General features: G+C 54.0%; 1 protein-coding gene and 1 pseudogene across 3 annotated transcripts in view; one reads left to right on the forward strand and one right to left on the reverse strand.

The window, feature by feature from the left end:
* SDK2 (sidekick cell adhesion molecule 2) overlaps positions 1-24,326 on the forward strand; it is a 246,430-nt gene that overhangs the window by 189,214 nt on the left and 32,890 nt on the right. For all 3 annotated transcript variants that reach the window (XM_032456926.1, XM_032456928.1, XM_032456929.1), the window contains exons 19-33: positions 7,803-7,998; positions 8,193-8,291; positions 8,675-8,866; positions 10,206-10,327; positions 11,067-11,176; positions 11,277-11,427; positions 13,965-14,202; positions 15,110-15,225; positions 15,854-16,043; positions 17,293-17,391; positions 18,384-18,578; positions 19,653-19,854; positions 20,634-20,737; positions 21,285-21,355; positions 22,619-22,754. In XM_032456926.1, the coding sequence (XP_032312817.1) occupies positions 7,803-7,998; positions 8,193-8,291; positions 8,675-8,866; positions 10,206-10,327; positions 11,067-11,176; positions 11,277-11,427; positions 13,965-14,202; positions 15,110-15,225; positions 15,854-16,043; positions 17,293-17,391; positions 18,384-18,578; positions 19,653-19,854; positions 20,634-20,737; positions 21,285-21,355; positions 22,619-22,754 (2,221 nt within the window). The remainder of the gene's footprint in view (positions 1-7,802; positions 7,999-8,192; positions 8,292-8,674; positions 8,867-10,205; positions 10,328-11,066; positions 11,177-11,276; positions 11,428-13,964; positions 14,203-15,109; positions 15,226-15,853; positions 16,044-17,292; positions 17,392-18,383; positions 18,579-19,652; positions 19,855-20,633; positions 20,738-21,284; positions 21,356-22,618; positions 22,755-24,326) is intronic.
* LOC102512482 lies at positions 2,770-5,526 on the reverse strand (annotated as a pseudogene).

The following is a 24,326-nucleotide window of genomic DNA, read 5'->3' on the forward strand; positions in this document are numbered from 1 at the left end:
ACTTCATCTTAAACTAGTAACCCTAACATAATCTTTTTCCGAGTCCAAATGGATGCAAGTGGGGATGTTGTTTCTTGCTTCTCTGGCCTTCAGTATCACAGGGAGGGAAAAGCAGTGTCTGTCCCCTTCCTTACCTCCAGTGAGAATGGACCTTTTCTCCCCCTTTTCACTGTGAAAAATTTTAAACAGCCACAAAAATAAAGAGAAGACAACGATGACGTGATAAAACCATCATGCACGCTGTTGTCAAGTTACCAACTCGTGGCCAAATGTGTCCCCTCCCTCTGCCGCTCCCCTAGAGTATTTTTAAGGACATCCTAGGTATTGTATCATTTCATCCATAAATATTTCTGCAGGGAAATACTGCAGATAAAGCCTCAACTTAAAACGTAAGCACAATAACCACATGATCATTACGGGGCCTTAAACTACCTACATTCCCCTGACAGCACCAGCTGTCCAGTCCCCGGTTAAGGTTCCCCTGATCGGCACATCGTGTCTTTTACTAGCTGGTTTACTTGCCTCAGGATGCAAACGAGGGCCACACAACTGCAATTGGTTGAAGTTTTCTAGGTCTCAGTTGATCCATGGATTCTCTCTCCTTTCTCTCTCTCTCTTAATTTATTTGGTAAAGAAACTTAGTCATTTGTCCTATAGAATTTTCCACAGCCTGGATTTGCTGGCTGTATCCCTGTGGGCTCATTTAACACATTCCTCCGAACGCTGTATTTGCAGTAAATTGGAATGGATAACTAGAGGTTTGATCAGATTCAGATTTGATGTGTTTTTTTTTTCCCCAAAATATTACTTCCTCGATGATGTTGTGCGTTTTCATCAGAAGGCATACAGTCTGGTCGTCTCTCTTGCTAGGATGTAGTGACCCCTGAGCGTCCTTACGTGACCTGTTATCTTAAGAGGGATTGCAAAATGCGAATACTTGAATATTATAATTTCTTCTTGATTTATGTGCTGAAATACTTTCCCAAAAAACAAAACGAATTTTTCCCTTAACAGCTTTTTGGTTATCTGATGGTTTAGTTCATCTGAAGGGAAAGTATGGCCTGTGCTCTGTTCTTTTCCGTTACTTAATAATTTTATGAGTAATGAATTGGTGGTTTAGCATCTTCTAAGGTGACAGATGAGTTTGGATGGGGGAAGAGGGAGGCATCCTTCTGTTTTGTTTGGTTTTTGTTAGGATTGTTATGTACATAAGGATTTTTTTTAACACCTTTGATATGTTTTAACCCACTGCCATTATTACTCTTACCGATGCCAAATTGACCCATCACTCACCTCTTCAAGCTGGGGAGTCCTTTTGATGTGGCCTCAGTGATCTTTGTTAGCTTTCTGGCAGGACAGAATGTTCCCAGCCTGCTCCACTTCCTGCACCATGCCTGGGAGCAGTCACGGCCTCCCTTTTCATTTCGCTAGGGAATGGAAGTTAGACACCACAGTCTGGGCACTGGGGGCACTCCTTGTCCTAGCATTTGGGTATTGTTTCTAGCCCCTGTGAATGGGCAAGTCAGAAGTCCTTTTTTTTTTTAAGTCTTGACGTTTTTATTGAATATAATGTGCTATGTGCAGAGCTGCCTGAAATGTGGACCTTGCTTTCCACTGCTAGAAATGTCTAGTAACAATTTGGGAACAGGTCTCAAGCTTGAGATTATGTGTATTCTGCAGTATCTGATAATTGCTAACCCAGGGTAAGTATGAAAAAAGGTGTTCAAATCAATACATTTTATAGAGAAAAACTGAAACAAATTGTGGGTGATGACGCAGGGTATATAGGACCCAAAGCTAACGACCTCGAGCTGTGGAAAGATGCAACTCTAGCGTAAAGGACAGGGAACAACAGGGCAGTACAAATGGCTGCTGAGCAGGACAGGCAAGTGACAGGAAGCTGGGACTGTGTGCTTTTTCTGTTCCCACACTTCCTGGTATGTATTTCTAGTCACCATTTCCACTCACATATTTAACATTTTTAAATCTGATTTTTAATTTAGCCTTGTTTTGAGAATACAAGGGAAATCACAGAGCTAAATTTTAAAATTCACACTGAAATACAGTAATATGAAAATGAACCTGCTAGTCATTCTGCTACTTTTTGGTGAGTAGATAGTCTGTGCCAGTCATTGTGAAAAAGCCTTTCTATTTTAAGAAAAAAATTTAACAAGGGTCACTTAGCAAAATACACCCAAAAGGAAATCCCAGTGCAAAGAAAGGTTTAAGTCAAGGCCTCACCAATTCGTACAGTATTAGCAATGTGTGTGTCTCAGTTTTCAAAACTCACTTTTAAAAGCTTAAACTTGGCCTAAAAGATTTTAAATGAAAATAAACTAGAATGAACAAACATGAGAAATGTTCCTCTTTGAATTAGGGATCTAGCACCTTGAGTTTTCAAAAAAACAAAGATAGAGAGAGGAAAAACAAAAAGCACACCTCCCCAGTGTGTTCACAATGGTGTAAAAGATCCACATTTAACATACTCAAAACTACTTTATAACTCAGATGACATCACTCCAGAAGTACTCTACCAAAATATTAATTGAGAAAAGCTGGAAATAGCTTTAGTTGATTCAATATCACATGCTAGTAGAAAGTTTGCATGAGCAAACACTGAAGAGGTAATTTTTTAATCCAGATTTCACAAACTCATGGTGTAAAATGGGTCCCACCGCTTCCTCTAGAGTTGATAACTGCTTTCCACTGCTTGTTGGCTGCCTGTGAAAATTTGACTGAAATAACTCAAATGCTACCATAAAACTAGTCCTATCCACCCATGCTGTTCTGGCCACCGTAGCCAGCCAGCCCCATGACAGCCACTCACGGACTGGCTCTCGAGGCCACTCGAAGAGGACTGGGTTGACACCGCCATGCCTTGCGTCATCTGGCTGCCAGTAAGCCCCTTTGCTGGCCCCCGTTGTGGAATTCAGGAGAAGTTCTGTGTATCTGTGCTGCATGGTGGCCCTGTCTTTGGACACGGCCACCACGGCTGCTTCGTGAGCGGCAAAGTCAACATCAGCTCTGCCCGTCACTCTTCCATCAGGGCCAGTCTCAATATAGGGCTCTCACGGGGCTGAGCGGAGAGAAGAAGTCACAAATGTCGCTCTCCGTGGCCTTGTAGGGCAGCACCATCACGGGGACGCAGTGCCCGGTGGTGCTCTGGACAGTGAGCTCGCCGCCTCCGTACCAGTGGTCGTACGTCCCAGAGGGACAGTAGCTGAGGTCTCTTCCGGACGGGTGGGTGGTGAAGCCGGAGCCATGGCTGAGGCCGCCGCGCTCCTCACAGCGCCCCCAGCCCGCACGGTAGGCGCCAGGCCTCCCCCTCTCCGGGCCTGCTTGCTTGGCAATGCCGGCGTGCCTCCTGGCTGTGCCGGGGCGGTCGCACGGCCCCGGTTCCCGCACCGACGTGAGCGTCAGCAGGGGATCCGCGTGTGACCTGACCTCTTCCTGACTGCTCTTGGACACCTCGATGTGCCTGTGCCCCGTTCTCTGCTTGTGCCTCCCTAGAGCCTTCTCAGCTAACTGCTGGGGGCAAACTGCACAAAGGCTTCCCCTGTGATCTTGCCCTCGGGGTCCACAGGCAATGTGATCTCATTTGGCACTATTTCCAACCCTGAGAAGAACTGAACGATTCCTTCCTTGGTGCATCCAAATGGGAGTCCTCGAAGCTGCACAAAACCATCATTGGCGGCGGTGGCGCTCTTTGGGCCACTGTGCTTCAACACTCAATATGTCTCAGTTCTGTGGGACTTGAACACCTCATTGGACAGGTGTCCCAGGCTTTCCCTGCTTTTTTTAAGGGCCATTTTTACATCTTCTTCTGATTCAAGTTCAACAAAAGCCTCACCACCCTGCCTGCCTTCTCTAGTGTAGATAAAATGAGCGCCTTCAGCCCCATCGTGAACTGGGCAGGTGGGGAGGAAATTCTGCACATCCTCAACAGAGCAGGACCAGGGCAGGCCACGGAGCTTGACCACAAAGCCTTCACCTCCCTCAGGGGCCCAACATCATGGACACTTGACAGGGCAGACGGCAGACGAGCTTGGGTGCAACTTTTTGTGGCTTAGAGAATAGCGAGGGATGCCCACAGTCGGAGACGCTCCAGGTTAGATAACGAATTATCCTAAAAAAGAGAGAGACAGTATTTTTGCCTTAGTGCCCCAGCATTCCCGGGGTGACTAGAGGCAGCAGTGCCCGGGCTGGGATGGGCTCCAGAAATGCTTTAAGGTAAAACATACACTGATACTTCCAATTCCATTTCAAGACTGTAAGTTTTTTGTTTTTGTTTTTGTTTTTAATAATCTCATTGGTCTTTTGTCTGTATCTCTTTTCTCCATGCTGACACTCTGGTTCCTTCAACACCAACATAATTACTCACTTATCTGATCCCACGAACAGCTTCGGAATCGTAATGTCAACACCATGACTACCGAAAATAGTTCCAGATTGTTTGTAGTTCTTTCTGTTCTTAGGGTGCCTCCCACCTGGGATGTGCTTCCCCCCGTCACTGTGCTGCAAAGTCTTTGAAATAGTTTCTTCCTGTGTGATTTTGCTACAGCTCGATGCACTGTGAGGTTCATTTGTTTCATTTTGGTTTTGATTTTGGGGGATTGATTTTCTTAAATTTAATTTCATTCTATGATTATGTAGTATATTTACTGGTTCCAAAGTTAAAGCTACAGAGCAAAGCAAATTTGGAGAAAATTAGCCTGAATTCTGGTCCTCTTCCCTCCCAATGGAATTGATCTCTTTTTGTTTGGTTGATTACTTGGGGTTTCCCTTCCGTTTCTTTAACATAAACTAATACATGCACTTGTAAGTGTGTATTCTCACCTTCTTAGATACATGATAGCATACTCTACATACTTGCTTTATCTTACTTTTTAATTTGCATTATATCCTGGAGATCACTCCATGGGAATATATAGAGATATTCCCTTTTTCTTTTGTGGGGGTGTTAATTAGGTTTATTTGTTTATTTATTTAATGGAGGTACTGGGGCTTGAACCCAGGACCTCCTGCATACTAAGCACACGGTCTCCCACTGAGCTATACCCTCCCCCTTCCTTGTTCCTTCTTTCATAAATCTGTATTGCACTCCATTCTGTGGATCTTCCATTGTTTCGTCAACCAGCTCCCTAGTGATGACATTCCTGGTTGTTTCCAGTCTTTTACTGTAACAAACATTCCTGCAGTGAATAGTTTCGTGCATACATCTTTTCATAGTGTCACATGTAACTCTGGAATAGATTCTTGGAAATGAGATTGAGGTCAAAAAGCAAGTGTATATAATTTTGCTGCCATTGCCAAATCACCCCCATTCTTTTTAAAATTTTTAAATTTAATTTTTAAACAGGAAACAGTTACATGAATCAAAGACCAAGAAATGTAAAAATATAAACAAATAGCAGAAATCCTTCATCCTACCCTAGTCCCTCATCTGCCTGGTTCTATACCCCCTACCCTTGAAACTCTCCCCACTCCAGGTAATCGCTGTGGTTAATTTCTTACATATCTTTCCATGATGTTCTGTGTGAATCCTTGGAAATGCAGAGATGGAAAGATAGAGGGAAAGACAAAGAGAGAGAGAGGGAAAAGAGAATTTCCTCTTTTTTTTTTAACTCCAGTGTCTAGCAAGCCAGATACACTGTCCTATACAGTAATATACACGTGATGCCTTACAGCCCATAATGCCGTCTCCATCGGAAACAAGAGGCACATCAATTTAGCCCTTTTACCAGCAAGATAACTGTTACTGCCCCCTATAACAGCCTAAGGCTCAGAGAGGTTGAGTGACTTTCCCAGGGTCACACAGTAAGTGACAGAGCTGGTCTCATTGTGATGATAAAACGGGACTGGTCAGTGATGGGCTTATCCCAGTGCCAGGCACACAGTCAGAGTTCACCAGACTACATCCGTGTGTGTGTGTGTGTGTGTGTGTGTGTGTGTGTGTGTGTGTGTGTGTGGTGTGTTGAGCATGGATATCCACCCCGTGGCTGCCCAGAGCCCAACTCCTTTCAGGCAATAGAAGTGCAGAAGACAATTCTATTGTCTTCCTGGCCCTGAGGGAGAAGCTCTTAACCCTAAGCCCCTTCCTCTTCAGATGCACTGACAGAAAGACAAGTGGAGTAAATATTTCCAAGCAACCCCCACCCTGCCGCCATCCTGGGCTTTGGGTCTGGAACTGCAGGATGACACATGGTCATGAGTCCACAAGACCACACTCCTGGCACCCTGGGCACATCTTCATGCCATTTCTGAAGACAGTTCCCTGTGATACTGTTTTCAGGCACCTGTAAAGACAGTCTTCGGCCTTAATTTTTTTTTTAATGGTAGTGATCATAATTGGCCTAAGCCCAATAAAATAATATTTACCCAGATTTTGCACTTACTGGGGAATACACCACACAATTAATTCTAACGGTGTAATTAATTCAAATTTACATTAATTAAATTAAATTAAAACATCAAACTTGTTTCTTAATCTACTCCAAAGAAGTTCAGCAATGTAATTGCTATGAAACAAGATAACTAAAATAAGGACCATATTTAACATACTTATTAAATGCCACTTAGTATTTCTGATTAGTATTTTTAGGGTCTAATTAGTGTCTAATTAATTTGCTATAGGCTATCTCTTCACAATACCAATTTAATTTCAAAACATCCTTTATAAACACACGGCCATGAAAAGGAGAAGATTAAGCATTGTTATGGGCGTGAGTTAATCAGGAGACATCGGCGGGGCATTGTTTTATGTCTATAAATACCCATGCTTATTAAAACTCATCAAGTGTTGCTTTTCACCATTAATTGCTATTTAATCAACTTCAGATAAATGAGGAAATCTCTGAGACCAGCTGTCATTGTTAGAGACAGATGAAGGGCCCAGAAATCGGGATGGGGTGAGAGATCAGGAGGCAGGGAGTTTATGCAGTTATGGGTGGGATGTGCAGAGCAGAGATGAGACAGAAAGCGATGCTGAATTTCCAGGTGAGGTTTTCTCGCCGGCAGTCCCTCTGTAGGAGATGGTTAAGATTGAAATCGCAACTTAGAACAAGTTTAAAAGAATAAAAGTTAGCCGCACACTGAAGTTCCAGCTTAGAGGAAGACTCTGAGGAAGTTTCTGCCCCAGCCAAGGCGGGAAAAGGCGTGGAAGCCCAGGTACGGGAAGCAGAGACCCTCAGCTTCCTAGGAGCTGTGTGAGATAGAGTAAGTCACTTAACCTCTCTGAGCTTCAATTTCCTCATCTGTTAAAAAAAATAGGATCAGCTTCATGAGTGCTCAGCCTGTGTGGTCACTTAGGGACCCACGCTCAGAAGGGCCCCGTGTTCAGTTCAGTGCTCTGCTGCTGTCTCTGGAAATTCTTCATAACTTTCTAAATTAAAAAAAATTTTTTTTGTTGGTTTTGGAAATTCTTAATAATTTTTGAAGAAGGGAGCTTCCATTTGCATTTTGCACTGGACCTGCAAATGATGTAGCGCACCTTGGTAAAGAACTTCCCTGTGGGGTCGCTGTGGGGATTGAGGGAGAGATGATTCTTTGAAGGTACCCCACCCGGTGCCTTGCTTAGAGTAAGTCATTCGGTGAACAGAACAGCACACCAAAGTGATCTTCCAGAAAGACAGATGCTCCAGTGGCCTATGGGTGTCTGCAGAGTCTTCCCTTCCCTGGAAGGAGGGACCCTGGGGAGCTGGGCTCCTGGACACTCTCTGGCCATTGGCCCAGCCGGTGGGAGAGGGCGCGGCCTCTGCTGGCACATTCTTGCTACCCTGCTTGAGCTGCTGGCCTCTCTGCAGCTGATCGCCTGGGAGCCGGAGCAGGAAGAGGAGGTTACCATGGTGACAGCCCGGCCCAACTTTCAAGACAGCATCCACGTGGGCTTCGTGTCTGGCCTGAAGAAGTTCACCGAGTACTTCACCTCGGTGCTGTGCTTCACCACCCCCGGAGACGGGCCCCGCAGCACCCCCCAGCTGGTGCGCACCCATGAGGATGGTAGGCAGCACCCAGCCCCTGCTCGCTCTGTTCCCCCCTCCCACCCGGGCTAGGCTGGACACTCTAGGCACAGGGCGGCCCTGGTCCTGCCTTCTAGCCTGGGGCACCCCTGGAGCACCACGGGCTGTCTTGCTGGTGGCCTCTCTCCTGCTCTAACTGGCATGGGGTGGGTGGGGGGCCCTTTTGGGGTACAGTGCCTGGGCCTGTGGGACACCTGAGCTTCAGTGAAATCCTGGACACATCGCTGAAGGTCAGCTGGCAGGAGCCAGGCGAGAAGAACGGCATCCTCACAGGTGGGCACCATGGGGACCGAGCTAGGGGGGAGACCGGCCAGGAAGGGTGGCCCTGTCCATCCCCCTGCCTTCGACCTCATGTTCATCCAGAGCCTCCCCACAGACCACTCTTTCCTGGAAGGGACTCAGAGGAGGTTCTTAGCCTCTCTGCTCTGTAACACACCCCAGATCTTCAGAAACAGGCCCCCCATAGTCACCACAGTGACTCGCTCTCCGTCCTGTCATCCCCACCCAGTGGGGGCAGCCCTCCAAGGTTACACCCAGGGCCCCAGGCAGGATGTCCCACCTCCCTCGGCCCCCTTGCTCCCAGTGCGTATCTAACTGGTGAGGACCTGAGAAGCAGAGCAGAAGGTTATGGTCACACCACATGGGGGGCTCCCCAGGGTACCGGATCTCCTGGGAGGAATATAACCGGACCAACACCCGAGTGACCCACTACCTGCCCAACGTGACCCTGGAGTACCGCGTCACGGGCCTCACCGCGCTCACCACCTACACCATCGAGGTGGCCGCCATGACCGCCAAGGGCCAGGGCCAGGTGTCCGCCTCGACCATCTCCTCCGGAGTGCCTCCAGGTGGGTGCCCGCTCTCAGCGCAGGGACTCCTGGCCTCTTGTTCTCCTGATCGGGAAGAGGCCTCTTCTTTTTCAGGAATATGGGCTTCTCTCCCATGGAGCTCTCCCCTCCCTGGGGTCTGTGGTTCCCGGTCCTCCTGGAGCCAGCTTCATCCTCATGATTGCAAGGCTGTGTGGGCTGCTGCCGCCTCCTCCCCTGGCTCTCAGGAAAGCCTCAGCCCCCACAGGACCCCACCCATATGCCCTCCGCCCTTTGCCCCCTCCCTCCCTTCCCCCATTCCACACCAGATTCCACATCAAGCAATGCTGTCTATGATTTGGGGGAAGAATTCTCACTGTCACCCAAAAAGCCCAAAAGGGACTCCAACCAGTGGAAATGTTGGTTGGGAAGTAGGAAGAGGTGGGTGGGAAGAATCTCACCCGCTGTGGAAAGAGCAAGCCAGGTTCTACGCCCAGCTCTGCTTCTGCCAGGCTCTGTGACCTTGAGCAAGTCAGGTGGCCCCTCTGTGCCTCAGTTTCCCCATCTGTATCTCTGGGGAGATGCACTGGGTAACCATGTGGCCCTCTCTGAGTCTCTAAGTATCTGAGTCTGTAAGTCTACTGCCTGTGTGGCCAGAATCCCTCCGCACGCCCGCCAAGCTGGCTCAGATACCCAGGGCTTCAGTCAGCCCCAAGTGTTAATAGTAACACTGACGAGTATTGATGTAGTGCTCATCCAGCCCAGAGCTAAGTGCTTTATATGCATTTCATTTCATTTCAATTCATTTCATCCTCCCAACCACCCTGAGGCAGGCAATATTATCATCTCCATTTCACTGAGGAGGCTGTTGTGGCACAGAAAGGTTAGGTAACTTGCTCAAAGACACACAGCATGGATGCAGTGGAGTTGGATTCCAACTCAGACAGCCAGACTCTGGAATCTATGCTCTTTCTGTTCATCCTGAGCCCCAAGATTCCTGATCAGAATACAAGGGCTGCCTCCTATCCCTACCCCTTCTACTCTCCCTCAGCCATTGTTGGGTTTGGGAGGGCTGCAGTGGGTGTGTGGATGGAGAGGATTCATGCCCAGCCCCTGTGTCCTGGCCCTGAGAGCCTCCCTGGGGCCCTAGGAGGGACTCTCAGCCCCTAAACCTGCCTCAGGTCCCTGGTCTGAACTCAGTGAACCACTGATGCCAGAATGAAGACTTGCTCAGCTGGGCGAGACCTCAGCCGTGCTCCTCCTGGGAGGTTCCTAGGAAATGTGCGACACACAGCCCCCTCCACGCCCAGAGAGTCCTGTTCCATGTGCAAGGACTTTCTTCTCACCTGATCTCCCTTCCTGCCTTGTTTCCCTTTTCCAGAACTCCCAGGGGCCCCCACCAACCTCGGCATTTCCAACATCGGCCCCCGCTCCGTGACCTTGCAGTTCAGGCCAGGCTACGACGGGAAGACCTCCATCTCCCGCTGGCTGGTGGAGGCCCAGGTAAAAGCCTGCTGGAGGGGAACTCTACAACCCGGACAGCCTGCTCCCTGGCCTTGGCCATGCCCGTGCTCTTAAATGCAAGTCTTATGTGTGTTTGCATCTCTGCATCACAAGCAACTATCAGAAAGCCAAGTACACCAAAAACGTCCTCATCTCTACCTCCACCTCTCCTCACCTGTACATTGTACACACGTGTGTTCACACACACACACACACACACACACACAGAGTAATCCCTTCCGGTCGCGGTGGTGCCTGGCTGGCCTAGAAAAATAACCAGCTGCTTCCTGCAGCCCTTTACTCCTAGTGGGTCTCACCTTTGGCCGCACCAGGAGAGCGTTCAGAGGTTCCAGCTCCTGGGTCCCCTCCTCCAGAAATTCTGATTCTGATTTAGCTGGGGTTTTAGAAGCCTGCCAGGGTGCCCAGGAGAACCACCTGGGGAGCTTACTAAATGCCCAGACTCCTGGGCACCACCCCCGGGGATTCCGATTGGCTGAGTCAAGGGCAGGGCCCAAGAGTGGGTTTATAATAGGCATCCTATGAGATTCTGATGCAGGAGGGCTCAGGGTCACACTTGAAGTCATGTTCAAGGACCCGGAAAGCTGGTCGCCCCATTTGGTGCCCTCCGGGTGAGCCCTGGGGTTTGAAATCAAGACCTTCCCTGAGCAAGGCTTTACCTTCCAAGAGCTGGGGCTCAGAGCACCAGGCTGGCCAGATCTAAGGGTGTTTCCCTCTTCAGGTGGGCGTGATCGGGGAGGGAGAGGAGTGGCTGCTGATCCACCAGCTCACCAACGAGCCCGACGCCCGCTCCATGGAGGTGCCCAACCTCAACCCCTTCACCTACTACAGGTAATGGGGCCAGAGAGGAGGGCGCTGCCCAGACTGGGAGGGGCTTTGGCTTCGGGGTCCCGCCCTCCCCATTTAGCTCATCTCTTCCTCCCCATCTCAGTTTCCGCATGCGTCAGGTGAACATTGTGGGCACCAGCCCGCCCAGCCAGCCTTCTAGGAAGATCCAGACCCTCCAGGCGCCCCCTGACATGGCTCCAGCCAACGTGACCCTGCGCACGGCCAGTGAGACCAGCCTGTGGCTCCGCTGGATGGTGAGGCTCCTGCGAGGGCAGTGGGGGTGGGATGTCTCCTTGGTCCTCATCACCCTGTAAAGGTGTCCCTGCCTCCGAGGGGCCCCATCAAAGAGGCGTGCACCTGATTACCTCCAGCTCCCTTTTTCTCTTTTAGCCAAATGAACAAATGCCCCACGTGCGGAGGGGGACACTGAAAAGTGCCAAGCATGTTACACTTACTCTTTCCTTTTAATCCTCTCAGTAATCCTGCAAAGGACACTTCACTCTCCCAATTTTCAGCTAAGAAAACAGAGGCTCAGAGAGGTTAGGAATTCACCCTCAGCCATATAGCTCCTCGAGGTGGTTCTGGGATTCATATGTAAGTTGTCCCACCACGCCAAGTTAAAGATCGCTTTTGAGGTTGAGGGGGAGGTGGGGGAGGGGCTTTCAGACTGTCCCTGCAGATTGGGGTTCCAGGTCAAGGGTCATTACCCCCCGCACTCTGCACAAGGTCATAATACTCACGGAGTGAGGGCTTCTCCTGCCAGGCGCTCTTCTGAGTGCTTTCAAAGTTGGTCCTCAAACCCTCTCCATGAGCCTGTGACAGCCAAGGGATCCTGGCCCCCACTTTACAGATAAGGAAACTGAGTCAGAGAGAGGTCGAATATCTGGCCCAAGTCCCCCCACATCCTCCCATACCACCGAGTTAACAGCAGGGCTGAGAATCCCAATGCTGGCCCCCCAATCCCCAGCTCAACTCCTGAGCACCTTCTGGGGGACAGGAGAGGACATTTCTCCCCCGGGCATCCCCCGGGACAGCATTTCCCAGCATAGATCCTACAAAGTAGCAATCTGAGAGGAGCTCCTAGACAGGTAAACGCGGGGACAGCACCACGTAGCCCGGCTCCTTAGGGAATCCGGGGGTGCTGGCTCCAGGAGGAGCCTGCTTGGCTCTGCCTCTCCAGGCCCCTCCGGCCACACAACTCCTTTTTGCTTCCATGGACGCTCTCTTACTAGTTGCATAAAACACAACTTACAAAACGCTGTTCTGTGGGCCGGGGTTGACTGCAAAGTCATTCCTGCCCTTCGCTTACACGGACAGCCTGATGGAAGCTGCTAAGGGCCATCAGCCCTGGACAGGCGCTGGTTAGTCATTACGATTCCCTCCCAGGAGGCTGGCACCGCCCCGGGCAGAGCTGTCTTTCCGCCCAGCCCAGGGCGCCCCGGGCACACGCAGCCTTCTGTCATATTCGCCTCCCCAAGTCACTGCTTCTCCCCTCAGCTCTGCTCCCCTCCTGCCTCTCACTTTAAGGTTTTGAAATATTAAAAGGCTAAAAAATCCAATACCCAGGGGGAGGGGATAGCTCAGTGGTAGAGTGCATGCTTAGGATGCACGAGGTCCTGGGTTCAATCCCTAGTACCACCACTAAAAAGGAAAAAAACAGTGTTTCCTTTTAAAAATAAATAAATAAAATAAAAAGTCTGATACCCAGAGTGGGGGCTGGAGGGAGAGTAAATGGCAGTGGCCCCCGGCACCTCCAGCCCCACCTAACGGTGCACTGCCCGGTCCCCTCCCTTAGGGGTCAGGGAGCCTGAACTCGAGGCCGCCTCAAGCTCTCAGGCCCATTGATTGCTGTCTTAGTGGCTCTGATCTGCTTCACTGAGTGTCTGTAGAGGGTGAGGCAGAGGCTGAGGAACAGGAGAAAAGTGGGTCAGAATATGGGGAGCCAGGAGGTCACAGGCTCTTTGGAGCCCCTGGGAAAGCAAAAGGGGGGCAGGTGGGGGCTGAGGGCTCCCTGGTTCTAGCTCTGCCACCTTCAGAGGAGAATCCGAAGGCTGGGCCCTCGGCTCGCACCTGCTTCATTCAGATCATAGGCTGCCCCCAACATGCACACACCCCCACTGCTTTTCAACACTGCCCAAGTTCATCCAAGTGACCTTGAGCCAGTGACCACAGCCCCACTGCCTAGTCATAAGGAAGGGGAGTGATCTTTTCTCTTCACTGAAACTCAAACCAGAAGGAGGCTGAAAATGCAGCAGGAGAGACTGAGGCTTGCTGCATGGAAGGACTTCCTGACAGTGCTGGGTACCCCATCCATGCTTGAGATGCTGTCTCCGCATGCGTGCTCCTCCAAGGGCCGACATGAGCCGAGACCAGGCGTGTTGTAGGCAATTAAATAAGTCTGTGTCGGCAGCCTGAGTTGGGGAGTTAAGTGGCAGAGACAGCCACAGCCAAAGGTGCTGTGTGTTGGACAGACAGACACCCTTCATGTGGGTCCTCACCAGGGCCGACTCCCCTGGCCGGGTAGTAAATTTGTCACGTGCACAGTCAAGAGTGGATGCTGCCTCTCCTCTGAACCTGGGGTGGAGAGACAGGGAGGTAGTGGGGCCATCAGAAACACAGCAACACACAACCAAGCCTCAGGTTAGAGCGCCTCCTGTGGGTGCCGACGGGTTTGGACAGTGGGCGGGGTAATCCTGAAGGCTCCCTGGAAGAGGTATGAGCCAGGCAGTTGTTCCATCCACTGGGCAGGCCTGGCCTCCCAGCAGCTTTGCCCACCCCTGTCCTCCTGCAGCCTCTCCCGGAGATGGAATACAACGGGAACCCCGAGTCCGTGGGCTACAAGATCAAGTACAGCCGGGCAGACGGCCACGGCAAGACGCTGAGCCACGTGGTCCAGGACCGCGTGGAGCGGGAGTACACCATCGAAGACCTGGAGGAGTGGACGGAGTACCGCGTCCAGGTGCAGGCCTTCAACGCCATCGGGAGCGGGCCCTGGAGCCAGACGGTGATGGGCAGGACCCGGGAGTCAGGTGCCACCCTGCCCCCTCATGCCAGCCACCCTGGTCACTGCCCCCTTGCCCGGGGCTATCCCCACCTTTGTCACACTGTCTGTAGGGCCTTCCCAGAGCACAGAAGCTCGAGCTGTTGTGCAAAAATAGCCCGGGCTGATTTCTCTGTGCTCAGCCCCCTGCCACGTGGCCGCGTCTCCCAGGACCTGACCCTTCCCAGCACTGCTGCCAAAGTTGGGGGCGGGGAGAAGGGGTCCCGGGGGGCTCCCTGCCTCTGCACCCTCACCTTTAGTCCTGACACCCAGCAGTGCCTGTAAAAGCCCAAGGGCGGGGAGAAGGGGTTCCCCGGGGGCTCCCTGCCTCTGCACCCTCACCTTTAGCCCTGACACCCAGCGGTGCCTGTAAAAGCCCAAGATGGGAGGCACGGGGTGGGGAGAGGGCACAGGTTGGGTTGGCTCTTAGAACATTCCAGAAACACAACCAGCAAGCAGCTCACAGGACCCCGGCAAGGGGACACCCACCAAATAGGTGCTCCCAGCATACAGGCAGCCCTCATCCATCTGACACATGGTTTGCATCTCTGTGGGTTTTTTTCCCTGAAGCCGTTTGAATGATGGGTCCCTTCCCACCCGAGTCTCTTCCCACCCAGGGCCCTTCCCAGCCCCTCACTGCTGCGCTGGCAGGAGACACAGCCTCACCCTAAGTCTCCTTAGCCTGCGAGGGGCTAACAGGGAGGCTGGTCTGCAACCCGAAGCACCACCTGCGACACTTCAGAGCCAAAAGGAATCGTCACCGAAGGATAATTGGATAATTGGCTAGTTGGGGCCCGTGTGTGCCCCGGCTCCCTCCCCAGGCCCCCGTCCACCCCCTCCACTGCGGGGTCCACTCCGGGTCCTGAGGGCCTTCTCTCCTCTCCTTTCTCCCCCAGTCCCGTCCTCTGGCCCCACCAACGTGTCTGCGCTGGCCACCACCTCCAGCAGCATGCTGGTGCGCTGGAACGAAGTCCCCGAGGCCGACCGCAATGGGCTGGTACTTGGCTACAAGGTGCGTCCTACATCCAAGGACGGGAGGAGCCTGGAACCCCTGCCCCGACTTCCCCATCTGGGTGCCCTGTCCTCTTGACCCCCTGGGGCCCAGGACTCTGCCTTCAAGAGTGGACAGAGGGGATCTGCCCGATCGCCATCCACCAGTCACCACGGCAACCAAGGAGTCCTCCCTTCGGGGTGGGGAGTCTTCCAGGGAGGGCCTGGGGTCCTTAGAGCAACTCCACCTCCCCCTGGAGGCCACACTGTCCCAAGCCACAGCTTCAGTTTCCATCATCGTCTAGAATTCCTCCCCAAGCTGCACCTACTGCATGGTCCAGCCCCTTGCCTTGGCCTCCCAGCTCCCCCACTACAGGCTGTGTGACCTTGAGCGAATCACACCCCTACTCTGGGCCTGTTTCCCACCTGGATGCTCTCTAAGGAACCTTCCAGCTCTATGGCTGAGTGCACCTTTGTGTCCCCTCGCCCTCCCTGAGCCCTAGCTTTGCATTACTCCATGCCGCCTGGGGGCCAAGCCACTCCAAGGAGCCCCAAGTCTGTCCACCTGGTCCCTGGGGAGGAGACACGGGAGGTGCTGACAGGGCCAGACCCAAGCCCGAAGCCCTCACCCCCACCCTGGGCTCTGACAGGTGATGTATAAGGAGAAGGACTCGGACTCCCAGCCCCGGTTCTGGCTGGTGGAAGGGAACTCATCACGCAGTGCCCAGCTCACAGGCCTGAGCAAATATGTGCTCTACGAGGTCCAGGTGCTGGCCTTCACGCGCATCGGGGACGGCAGCCCCAGCCACCCTCCCATCCTGGAGCGGACGCTGGATGACGGTGAGTTCGCATCCCTGAGAGCCTGGGGAAGACTGGGAACCGCCCTCCCAGCCAGCCCTCTGGGTCTCCCTCTGCCCCAAAGGGAACCATGGCCTCAGGCTTCTCCTGGGCGAGGTGGGTCACCAAGGACACCAATCCCACTGCGAGGGGATGCTAATGACAGACAGCGCGCCCCTAAGGGAGAAATGACAATGCAGTTTGACATCTGATTCAGTCTCTTGGTCTCTCCCTGGGACAAGTGTACAGAGAAAGAGAATTTGCATCTGTTTTGATTTCTTGTTCCCCTGGGGCAGGCTCACTCTGAGTGAAGCTCTGTGCAAGGAAAAGTCTTGATTTCTCCTTTGCCAAGCCTACTGGTCCTCTTTGCAAAAGAGTGATGCCAGCCAGGCTCTAGGCATTCATCTCAGCGGCACAGCTCCCCATCAGAGGCAGGCGGATGGGTCCTTTGCCCTCCTCCCTTCTCCCCACATACATCCTCACGCACAGCTCACCACAAACATCTGTGGGGACCAGACAAGAGAGCAAAAGGAAGCCCAAACACCGTATGTCTCTGTGTTCTAACGTGATAAATCAAGCTAATGATCTGTTAAATTAAATATGTTCTATCCTCCTGCCTTGATAAATATACCCTCCTAATGACCTAGAAGGCCAAGTTCAGGTTTAGAAGTCTCAGGCTTCTTGGCTTCTGCACATTGGATTGAGGCAGCTCAGGAAGAGCTGCCCACTAGCTGTCCCCCAACTCTGCCGCCCTGTTCTGTGTCCCCACCACCACCTCCTCTGGCCGATACCATTCAGTCTCCAACCATATGCCCAAAACAGCTGCCCCTTGGCCATCCCTCAGTTTAGGGGTGCAAGTCTCCACCCTCAGGAGGGTGGTCCCGGGGAACAGGTCCATGCAGACCCTGGAAGCGTGCTTGGGGCTATATGGGCAGAGAGTTCCAGATCCAAGAATTCCAGAGTGGGGTGTAAAAAGAGGAGTGGTGTGGGCTCGGGGTGGGCACTTCCTTTTGCCCCATGGCTGAAGCCTTGGTCCCTTCTAGTTCCTGCTAAATAATGTATAAACCCCACTGATAGCATCTTCACGTCCAGTATGAGGACACAGTGCCAGGCACAGAGATGTACTCCACAGAAGTTCATGAGCAGAGTGGCCCCTTCCCCTGCGGCCCGCCATGCTGCTCTGCAGGAGCTGGGCTGGTCTTGGGCCGAGCAGCAGCCACACTGTCACCAGCTTCTCCTTTGTCCTCTCCAGTCCCAGGACCACCCATGGGCATCTTGTTCCCAGAGGTGAGGACCACATCGGTGCGGCTGATCTGGCAGCCTCCCACTGCCCCCAACGGCATCATTCTTGGTAAGCCTTTACCCTTCCCATGCCCTGGCTGCAGGGAGAAGGGGGTAAAAGGTGTAAAAGAGACAAAGTCAGTGTTGGCAGGAGGGAGCCTGAGCCAGGACAAGTGTCCACACATCCTCGAGAATGGTTCTGAGTCTGATTTCTCCCATGAGGAATCTCAGTCTGTAAGATTTGCTTGCTGGAGGGCAGGGTCAGGGTTCAGGTCTCTTTAAAGGACCACTGGTTAGCTTTATGCCTCCACATGTTCCTGGTCCCAAGCAGACTGGCCACCTGGTCAACCTTGGCCGCTGTTCCTAAGTGTGGCCAGGTGAGGGCACACTGTCTGACTCAGAGCAGCCACACTCGCAGGTGGGAGACAGGACCTGAGGCACCCGGGAGGGGTGCTGCAGGATCGGAAGCATTGTTTCATATTCAGGGTTCCCCCCATAACACACACACACACACACACACACACACACACACACACCGCGTCACAGGAGAAGACTTACAGGGTTGAAGTCAGCAGCTGTGTGGACTTGAGCAAGTCAGCTTCCCTCCCCGGCCTCAGCCCCTCACGTGTAAGTTGGGGGATCAGACCACTCTCAGTCCTGTCACCCTGCAGCGCCTGCCCCCGGTCAAAGCTGCTGCGCCTCTGGAGACAGAGTGGAGGGAGGAGGGTAAACGCTTTGGACTTAGAAAGACCTGGGCTGGAATTCCAGCTCAGTCACTTCCTGGCAGGTGGTCTGGCCTCTCCAAGCCTCAGTTTCCTCTCCTGGGGCTGGGGCGGGGGGTGGTGTCGCAGACCCTATGAAATGCATGCCCCCCATGGTCACATTCTCCAGGCAGCAACTGAGGACATGAGAGTGACCCAGAGGGCTCCAAGCAGGCAAACCACAGCCAAGGTGGCCCAAGGGCAGACACTGTGGTGGCTGAGAAAGGAATGACCCTTTCTTGGGGCCCTGGAGGCAGCTTGCCCCTCTTCCCAATGTGACCTGTTTCCTCCTGCCCCGCAGCTTACCAGATCACGCACCGGCTCAACGCCACCACGGCCAACACTGCCACAGTGGAGGTGCTCGCGCCCAGTGCCCGCCAGTACACAGCCACCAGCCTTAAGCCAGAGTCTGTCTACCTGTTCCGCATCACGGCCCAGACCCGCAAGGGCTGGGGAGAGGCCGCCGAGGCCCTGGTGGTGACCACCGAGAAGAGAGGTGATGGCCCACTGGGGCTGGGGAAGCCTGGGAGGCCGGCAAGGGGACACCCACAGCCAACCCAGGCACTCAGATCCTCTCCTGGTGCATGGCTTGGGGTTGGCAAGTCTCATTGCCCCGGTCTGGAATGGAAAGGGGGCTCAAATCTCTGATGCCAAGGTCAGGAAGGGCTCCAGCAGACTTCCAGAGCTGGCCTGGAAGTTCCCTTCCCAAGGACCCAGCCCTGCCCCAGCTACTGGTTTTCCAAAGGGCAGACTGATGAGACCAGTTCCTTCCTCTCCCGCAACCCCTCGACAAAGCCCATATCCAGTTGGGTGGAGGATGGGGCCACAGCCTGCAGCCCTGGCTGCCACTGCCCTGAGCCGGCTTCTCACCCAAGGTTGGGTTCTGCAGAAGCAGCCCCAGATCCCTAGGACCTGATTTATTAGACAGAAAAGCAGTGGTTCTCAACCAGGGCTACATTGACCCCTCTCCCAGGGGACATCGGGCAAAGTCTGGAGACATTTGGTTATCAGGGCGAGAAAGGAGGTGCTCCTGGCGGCTGGTGGGTCAAGATCAGGGTGCTGCTACACATCCTACGACACACAGGACAGGCCCGTGTGGTAAAGTCTCATCCGCCCCAGATGCCACAGTGCTGAGACTGAGACTCCCCAGGGCATAAGGAAGTGAGAAGGGGCCGAGCACGGGCAGGGGACAAGGCCAAGTCCCACCGAGGGGAACGGGGGCTCAGGCCCACACCATCGGGGACATCGCATAGGTCCCATCTGAGCACCGTGCAGACAGGGGCCAAGGAACTGGGATGTTCTGACTGCTCACTTCAGCCCTGGGCTGGGGCTGCCCTCGGGGGATGTAAATTCCCAGGCACCTGGTCCTCCAGCAGCCTGAGGACAGGAGCCTGTGGCTCAGTGACCAGCATCCACGGGCAGACTGTTGGGACCTGTGTGCCTGGAAATGGGAAGGGGCAGAGGTCGCCAGACCTGCGCTCAGAGCACTGCCCCCCCTTCCCTGAGAAAGCTCATCTCCCCCACCTCCATCACTGGCTCACCTGCTCCTCCCCCTCCCCCCCCCCCACAGACCGCCCGCAGCCCCCCAGCAAGCCAGTGGTGCAGCAGGAGGACGTGAAGGCACGCAGCGTGTTGCTGTCCTGGGAGCCGGGGAGCGATGGCCTGTCCCCCGTGCGCTACTACACCATCCAGACCCGCGAGCTGCCCAGCGGCAGGTGGGCACTGCACTCGGCCTCCGTGAGCCACAACGCCTCCTCCTTCGTCGTGGACAGGTGAGGCCCTGTCTGTCCGCCAGCATCTCCGCTCCAGGCCCCCCCAGCCCTGGCAGCACTAGCATTGGAGGAGCTCCTGAGAACGCCTGCAGCCTGCCCACCCCACCCCCCATCGCTTCCAGAGCCTGCATCTCCAGCCACGCGCATCCCCTGCAGCTCTGTCCTAACCTCCCTCCCCGCTCTCTCTGGAGCCTTGTTAGGGCTGCCTTTTAATTATCTGTTTCTGGAGCCTAGAAGCCCCTCTTAGAGGAAGCCTTGCCTCTCTTCATTAGCGATTCCTCCCAGCCAGGCGGCGTCTCCCTCTCTGTCTTTAATAAGGGAGTGGAGCTTCCCTCCAAAATTCCGGCTTCAATTTCATTCCTACTGGGATGTATTTTTTATACTCTGGTTGACGTGACCGAGTGCGTTGAGCCATTTGCCTGGAGAGGAGATGAGGCTGATGGAGATGAAGACCTGGTTAACTCTTGAGAACCTCGGCCTTTCCTGAATTTACTAAATTGAGGAAAGAGATGGCCATTCTCGGGAAGGAGTCAGCTCCTAGGGGGTGTTACTGGCACTGTCCTACCTGCGTGCCCCTCCAAGGTGGAAAATGTGTGGACATTTCCACTTGGGGACCTATTGCTGGAGCTAAGGGTGAGGCCGCACCCCAAGCTGGCATGGTCTAAGGCCCAGCCTGGCCCTAGTTTGTTGCCTTTGTAGCAGATCGTCTGTCTGAGTAATGGATCAGCACCAGGCTGTTAGGGGATAGCTCCGTTCATCAAACCTGATTCCCCCTACAGGCTCAAGCCCTTCACGTCCTACAAGTTCCGAGTGAAGGCAACCAATGACATCGGGGACAGCGAGTTCAGCGAGGAGTCGGAACCACTGACCACCCTGCAGGCTGGTCAGTGACCTCTGTTTGGGTCTCCTTCTCTTGGTCCCTGGGTGCTTCCTGGGCCACTGGGCATTCTCTTCTAGGGGAGGGGCCTCCAAAGATGGGAGGGGCACCCAGCCTACTGGGCTCTTTGTCTGGCTCTCTGGGCAGAGTCCCAAGGAGGATTGGGCCGGAGAGGCCTTTGCCATGGGCTCAGGCACCCACGCCCAGCCTGGCATCCTCATATGTTTCTTCTCTGATGTCCTCCAAGCTCATGGCCGATGCCAGAAAACCTCCATGGGAGTGGGAGAGGCCTCGGCAGTGGCAATGGAGGCGGCCCGTGGCTCTTGGGCAGAGAGGAGGGCTCTGGGTCCTTGGCTTTGGGCCGGGGTCAGGGTCTCAGCCCCTCTCTCCCTCCACACTGGCTCTTGGTTCTGCAGAAGCTGGGCCATGAAGAGTGGCTTTCGCAGGAGCTGCCCTACACTCCAGTGTCTGCAGAATCTGGTCCCCATGGCCTCCAGGGGCCTAAGTCCCCTCCCCCTCCCCCCAGAGCTCACCTGTCTGCCTCTCTCCCCAGCCCCGGACGAAGCGCCCACCATCCTCTCGGTGACACCCCACACCACCACCTCTGTGCTGATCCGATGGCAGGTATGGCCTGGCGAGCGGGGAGGGGCCCATGTCACGTGAGGACTCAGACATACTCTGTGCGGGGACCAGAAAGCCAACAGCCGCACCAGGGCTGGGACATGGTACACAGGCATGCACACTCACACACACACACAGGCATGTACTCATACATCTATACATTCCTCGTTCTACTCCCAGACAATCAGATCTGTGGACAAGGACCCAGACTCGGTGGTGACAAGAATGGCCCCAGGTCCCTCAGCTACTAAGTGGCAGGGCCAGGGTCAGTGCCCTGAGATCGGGAGAATCCTTGGTCGGGGAAGCTCTTGGGCTTTCGGGGCCCCTGGTATCTCCGTGAAATCCCGTCCCCGCGGTAAGTGAAGGGTTCCTGTCAGAGACCACACACAGGTCTGCGTGCCTCACCGGCACCCGGACAGGGCTTCTGTCCCGTCCCCGTGAGCAGGAACCCTGGAAAAGAAAACAGGAGGGGCCCCCAACCCCTGCCCAAGGCCTCACCTGAGGACAGTCCCTTAAGTGAGAATGACCCAGTACAGCAGGGAACCAGGCAGAGGCTGGAGCAGAGCGGGGCCATTGTGACCAAGCGGGCAGGGAGGTGCCAGCTGCAGCCCGGGATGTAGTTCAGGAGCTACTAAACGGCTGAACCGTTTCAGCAGTTTTTTTAAAGGAGGTGTCATAAAAAGTAGTTTCCACCACCTCCAGAAGCCTGTTCTCCACCTCATCTAAGGATGGGCGCAGAAAGCCACAGAGGAGAAGATGAAGACACGGGAGGGAACAGTGCACGAAGACACACTCACCCTTATCCTTGCTGAAGAGCAGGGAGAGGACTCTCCCTGATTCCCTGATTCCTGGGAAACTCCAGGAAATGTTGGCCAGGGCGGGGCTGGCGATTGTGGAAGGAAGTTTCTAGACCACGAACAGCTCTTTGGCATGAGCTCTGCACCCGGAGTCGTGCTCAGGGCCCCAGTGATGCTGTGTGACCTTGGGGAAGTTCCTGACCATCTCTGAGCCTTACATTCCTGCTCTGGACCGTGGAGCTGGTGTGGGGATTCCTGTCCTGCCCTGCCTCACAGGGAATGCTGCAGGAATGGAATAACCTCACTGGAAAATGCTTTGTAAAGTTAAAATGCTCAATGCCATTTTGATTCCCTTTCCTGGGGAAGACACAGTCCCTGCTCGGCGACTGCGGGAGGCAGGATGGGGAGGGAGGGGTGAGTAGCGGGGGTCCAGCCCAGCCGGGCCCCAGCACCGCTCCCTTCCCTGCAGCCACCTGCAGAGGACAAAATCAATGGCATCCTCCTGGGCTTCCGGATCCGGTACCGGGAGCTGCTGTACGAGGGGCTGAGAGGCTTCACACTGCGTGGCATCAACAACCCAGGGGCCAAGTGGGCAGAGCTTACCCGTGAGTGACAGCGGCGGGCGTCGCGGGCGCGGGGGCCGCGCGGGTGCTCCCCTCCCTGCCCGGAAGCGCTCAGCCTCCTGGACTCTCTAACCTGAAACCCTGCCGCCCTCACCTGTGTGTGCCTCCCACCCCATCCCACTCAGTCACCAGAGCTGGTAGTCACTGAACACCGTCTAGGCCCCCAGACACTCGGGGGGACAGCAGTGAACAAGACAGATGGGGTCCCTGCCCTCTTGGAGCTTGCAGGCTGGAGGAAGAGCCAGGCACTTAAGCAGAAAAGCCTGATTACATAGGTGTCCAAGACCGTTGGCATGACCGCTGGGGAGGGTGTATTCGGGAGAGCCTAAAGCCAGTGTGTCAGAAAAGCCTTCCCTGGAACTGGCTGAGGTGCTGACACCGATGGATGATTCCAAGTGAACCAGTCCAAAGAAGCGGGGGTAGGGAGCCCAGCATATGCAAAGGGCCTGAGGTGGGAAGGACCAAAAGCTGAGCCTGGTCATGTTCCAAGGGCAGCCCAAGGTCTGGCCCCTCTGGTTCCTCAGGGAGGTGACAGTCCTGCCCCAGGGTGCTTGGAACCCCGGCCACCTCTGCAGCAGGAAGGAAACATCGAAAAGCTGAGTAGAAATCCCAGAGAGGGTCGCGAGCAAGGGACTGACATGTTGGACTTTTGGGTTAGGATGGTTACTTTGGTGTCTTAAGGGCGACGGCTTCTGATGGGGTCCAGAGGCAGGGAGGGGCCCAGTTAGAGGCTAATGCGGTGACGTGGGTAAGAGCATGCGGCTGGAGCCACGGCAGAAGGCTTGGGATGGAGTTGAGGGAGGGGGTGTTATGTGGGCTCCCCAGCTGGTTCATGCTGGGGAGGGAGAGGCTGGGGTAGCGGGGAGAGGGAGGAGTCCGGCGGATTTGGGTACGCAGCTGGGTGATGGAACCAAAACAGAGATGAATGGAAGAGGAGGAGCAATCTAAGATCCTCTCCGTTTTGTTTTTCCTCCCATAATTCTCTTAAACCACCTGCGCCTTGTCTCCCAGCGAGTATTAGCAGACAACAAAATGATTGAATGCGTGGCAAGGGAAAATTAATAGAAAAATTCAGAAGTAGCTGATCCAACAGCTTGCGTTATTTTTTTTTTTTCTTATTTTTTGGCAGACATGTGCTTGTGGTTGTGATTTTATAGGCCTGTGTATAATACAGTCATATTTCCTGGTAGTAAAATGGTTTCTGGTTCATATGAGGAAATAAACAACACCACTATATCACGGTGGTTCTCCAGCAACCCAGCCTTAGGCAGGGGAGCCAGCTGGGACTAGAGGGTTCCCCAGAGCCGTCCCCCAGGGGATGCTGAGCTCCCAGGGGCTCCCGGCACCCTGGGACCTGCAGCCAGTGCACACCAGGGCGGAGGCAGCAGCGCTCTGCTGGGAGCTGCCTCCTTTCTCCCCACTCCCACCCTGGCCCCTAACTCTCTGTCAGAAACCTGGAAGTTCCTTCCCTCTGCCTGTGTGTTGCCAGGCCTCCTCCCTCCCCTCCCACCCCCGTCATCGGGGTCTTCGTGGGGCGGGGGTGTGTGTACTAAC

The sequence above is a fragment of the Camelus ferus genome, chromosome 16 (assembly GCF_009834535.1).
Source record: "Camelus ferus isolate YT-003-E chromosome 16, BCGSAC_Cfer_1.0, whole genome shotgun sequence".
In the NCBI taxonomy this organism is placed as follows: Eukaryota; Metazoa; Chordata; class Mammalia; order Artiodactyla; family Camelidae; genus Camelus; species Camelus ferus.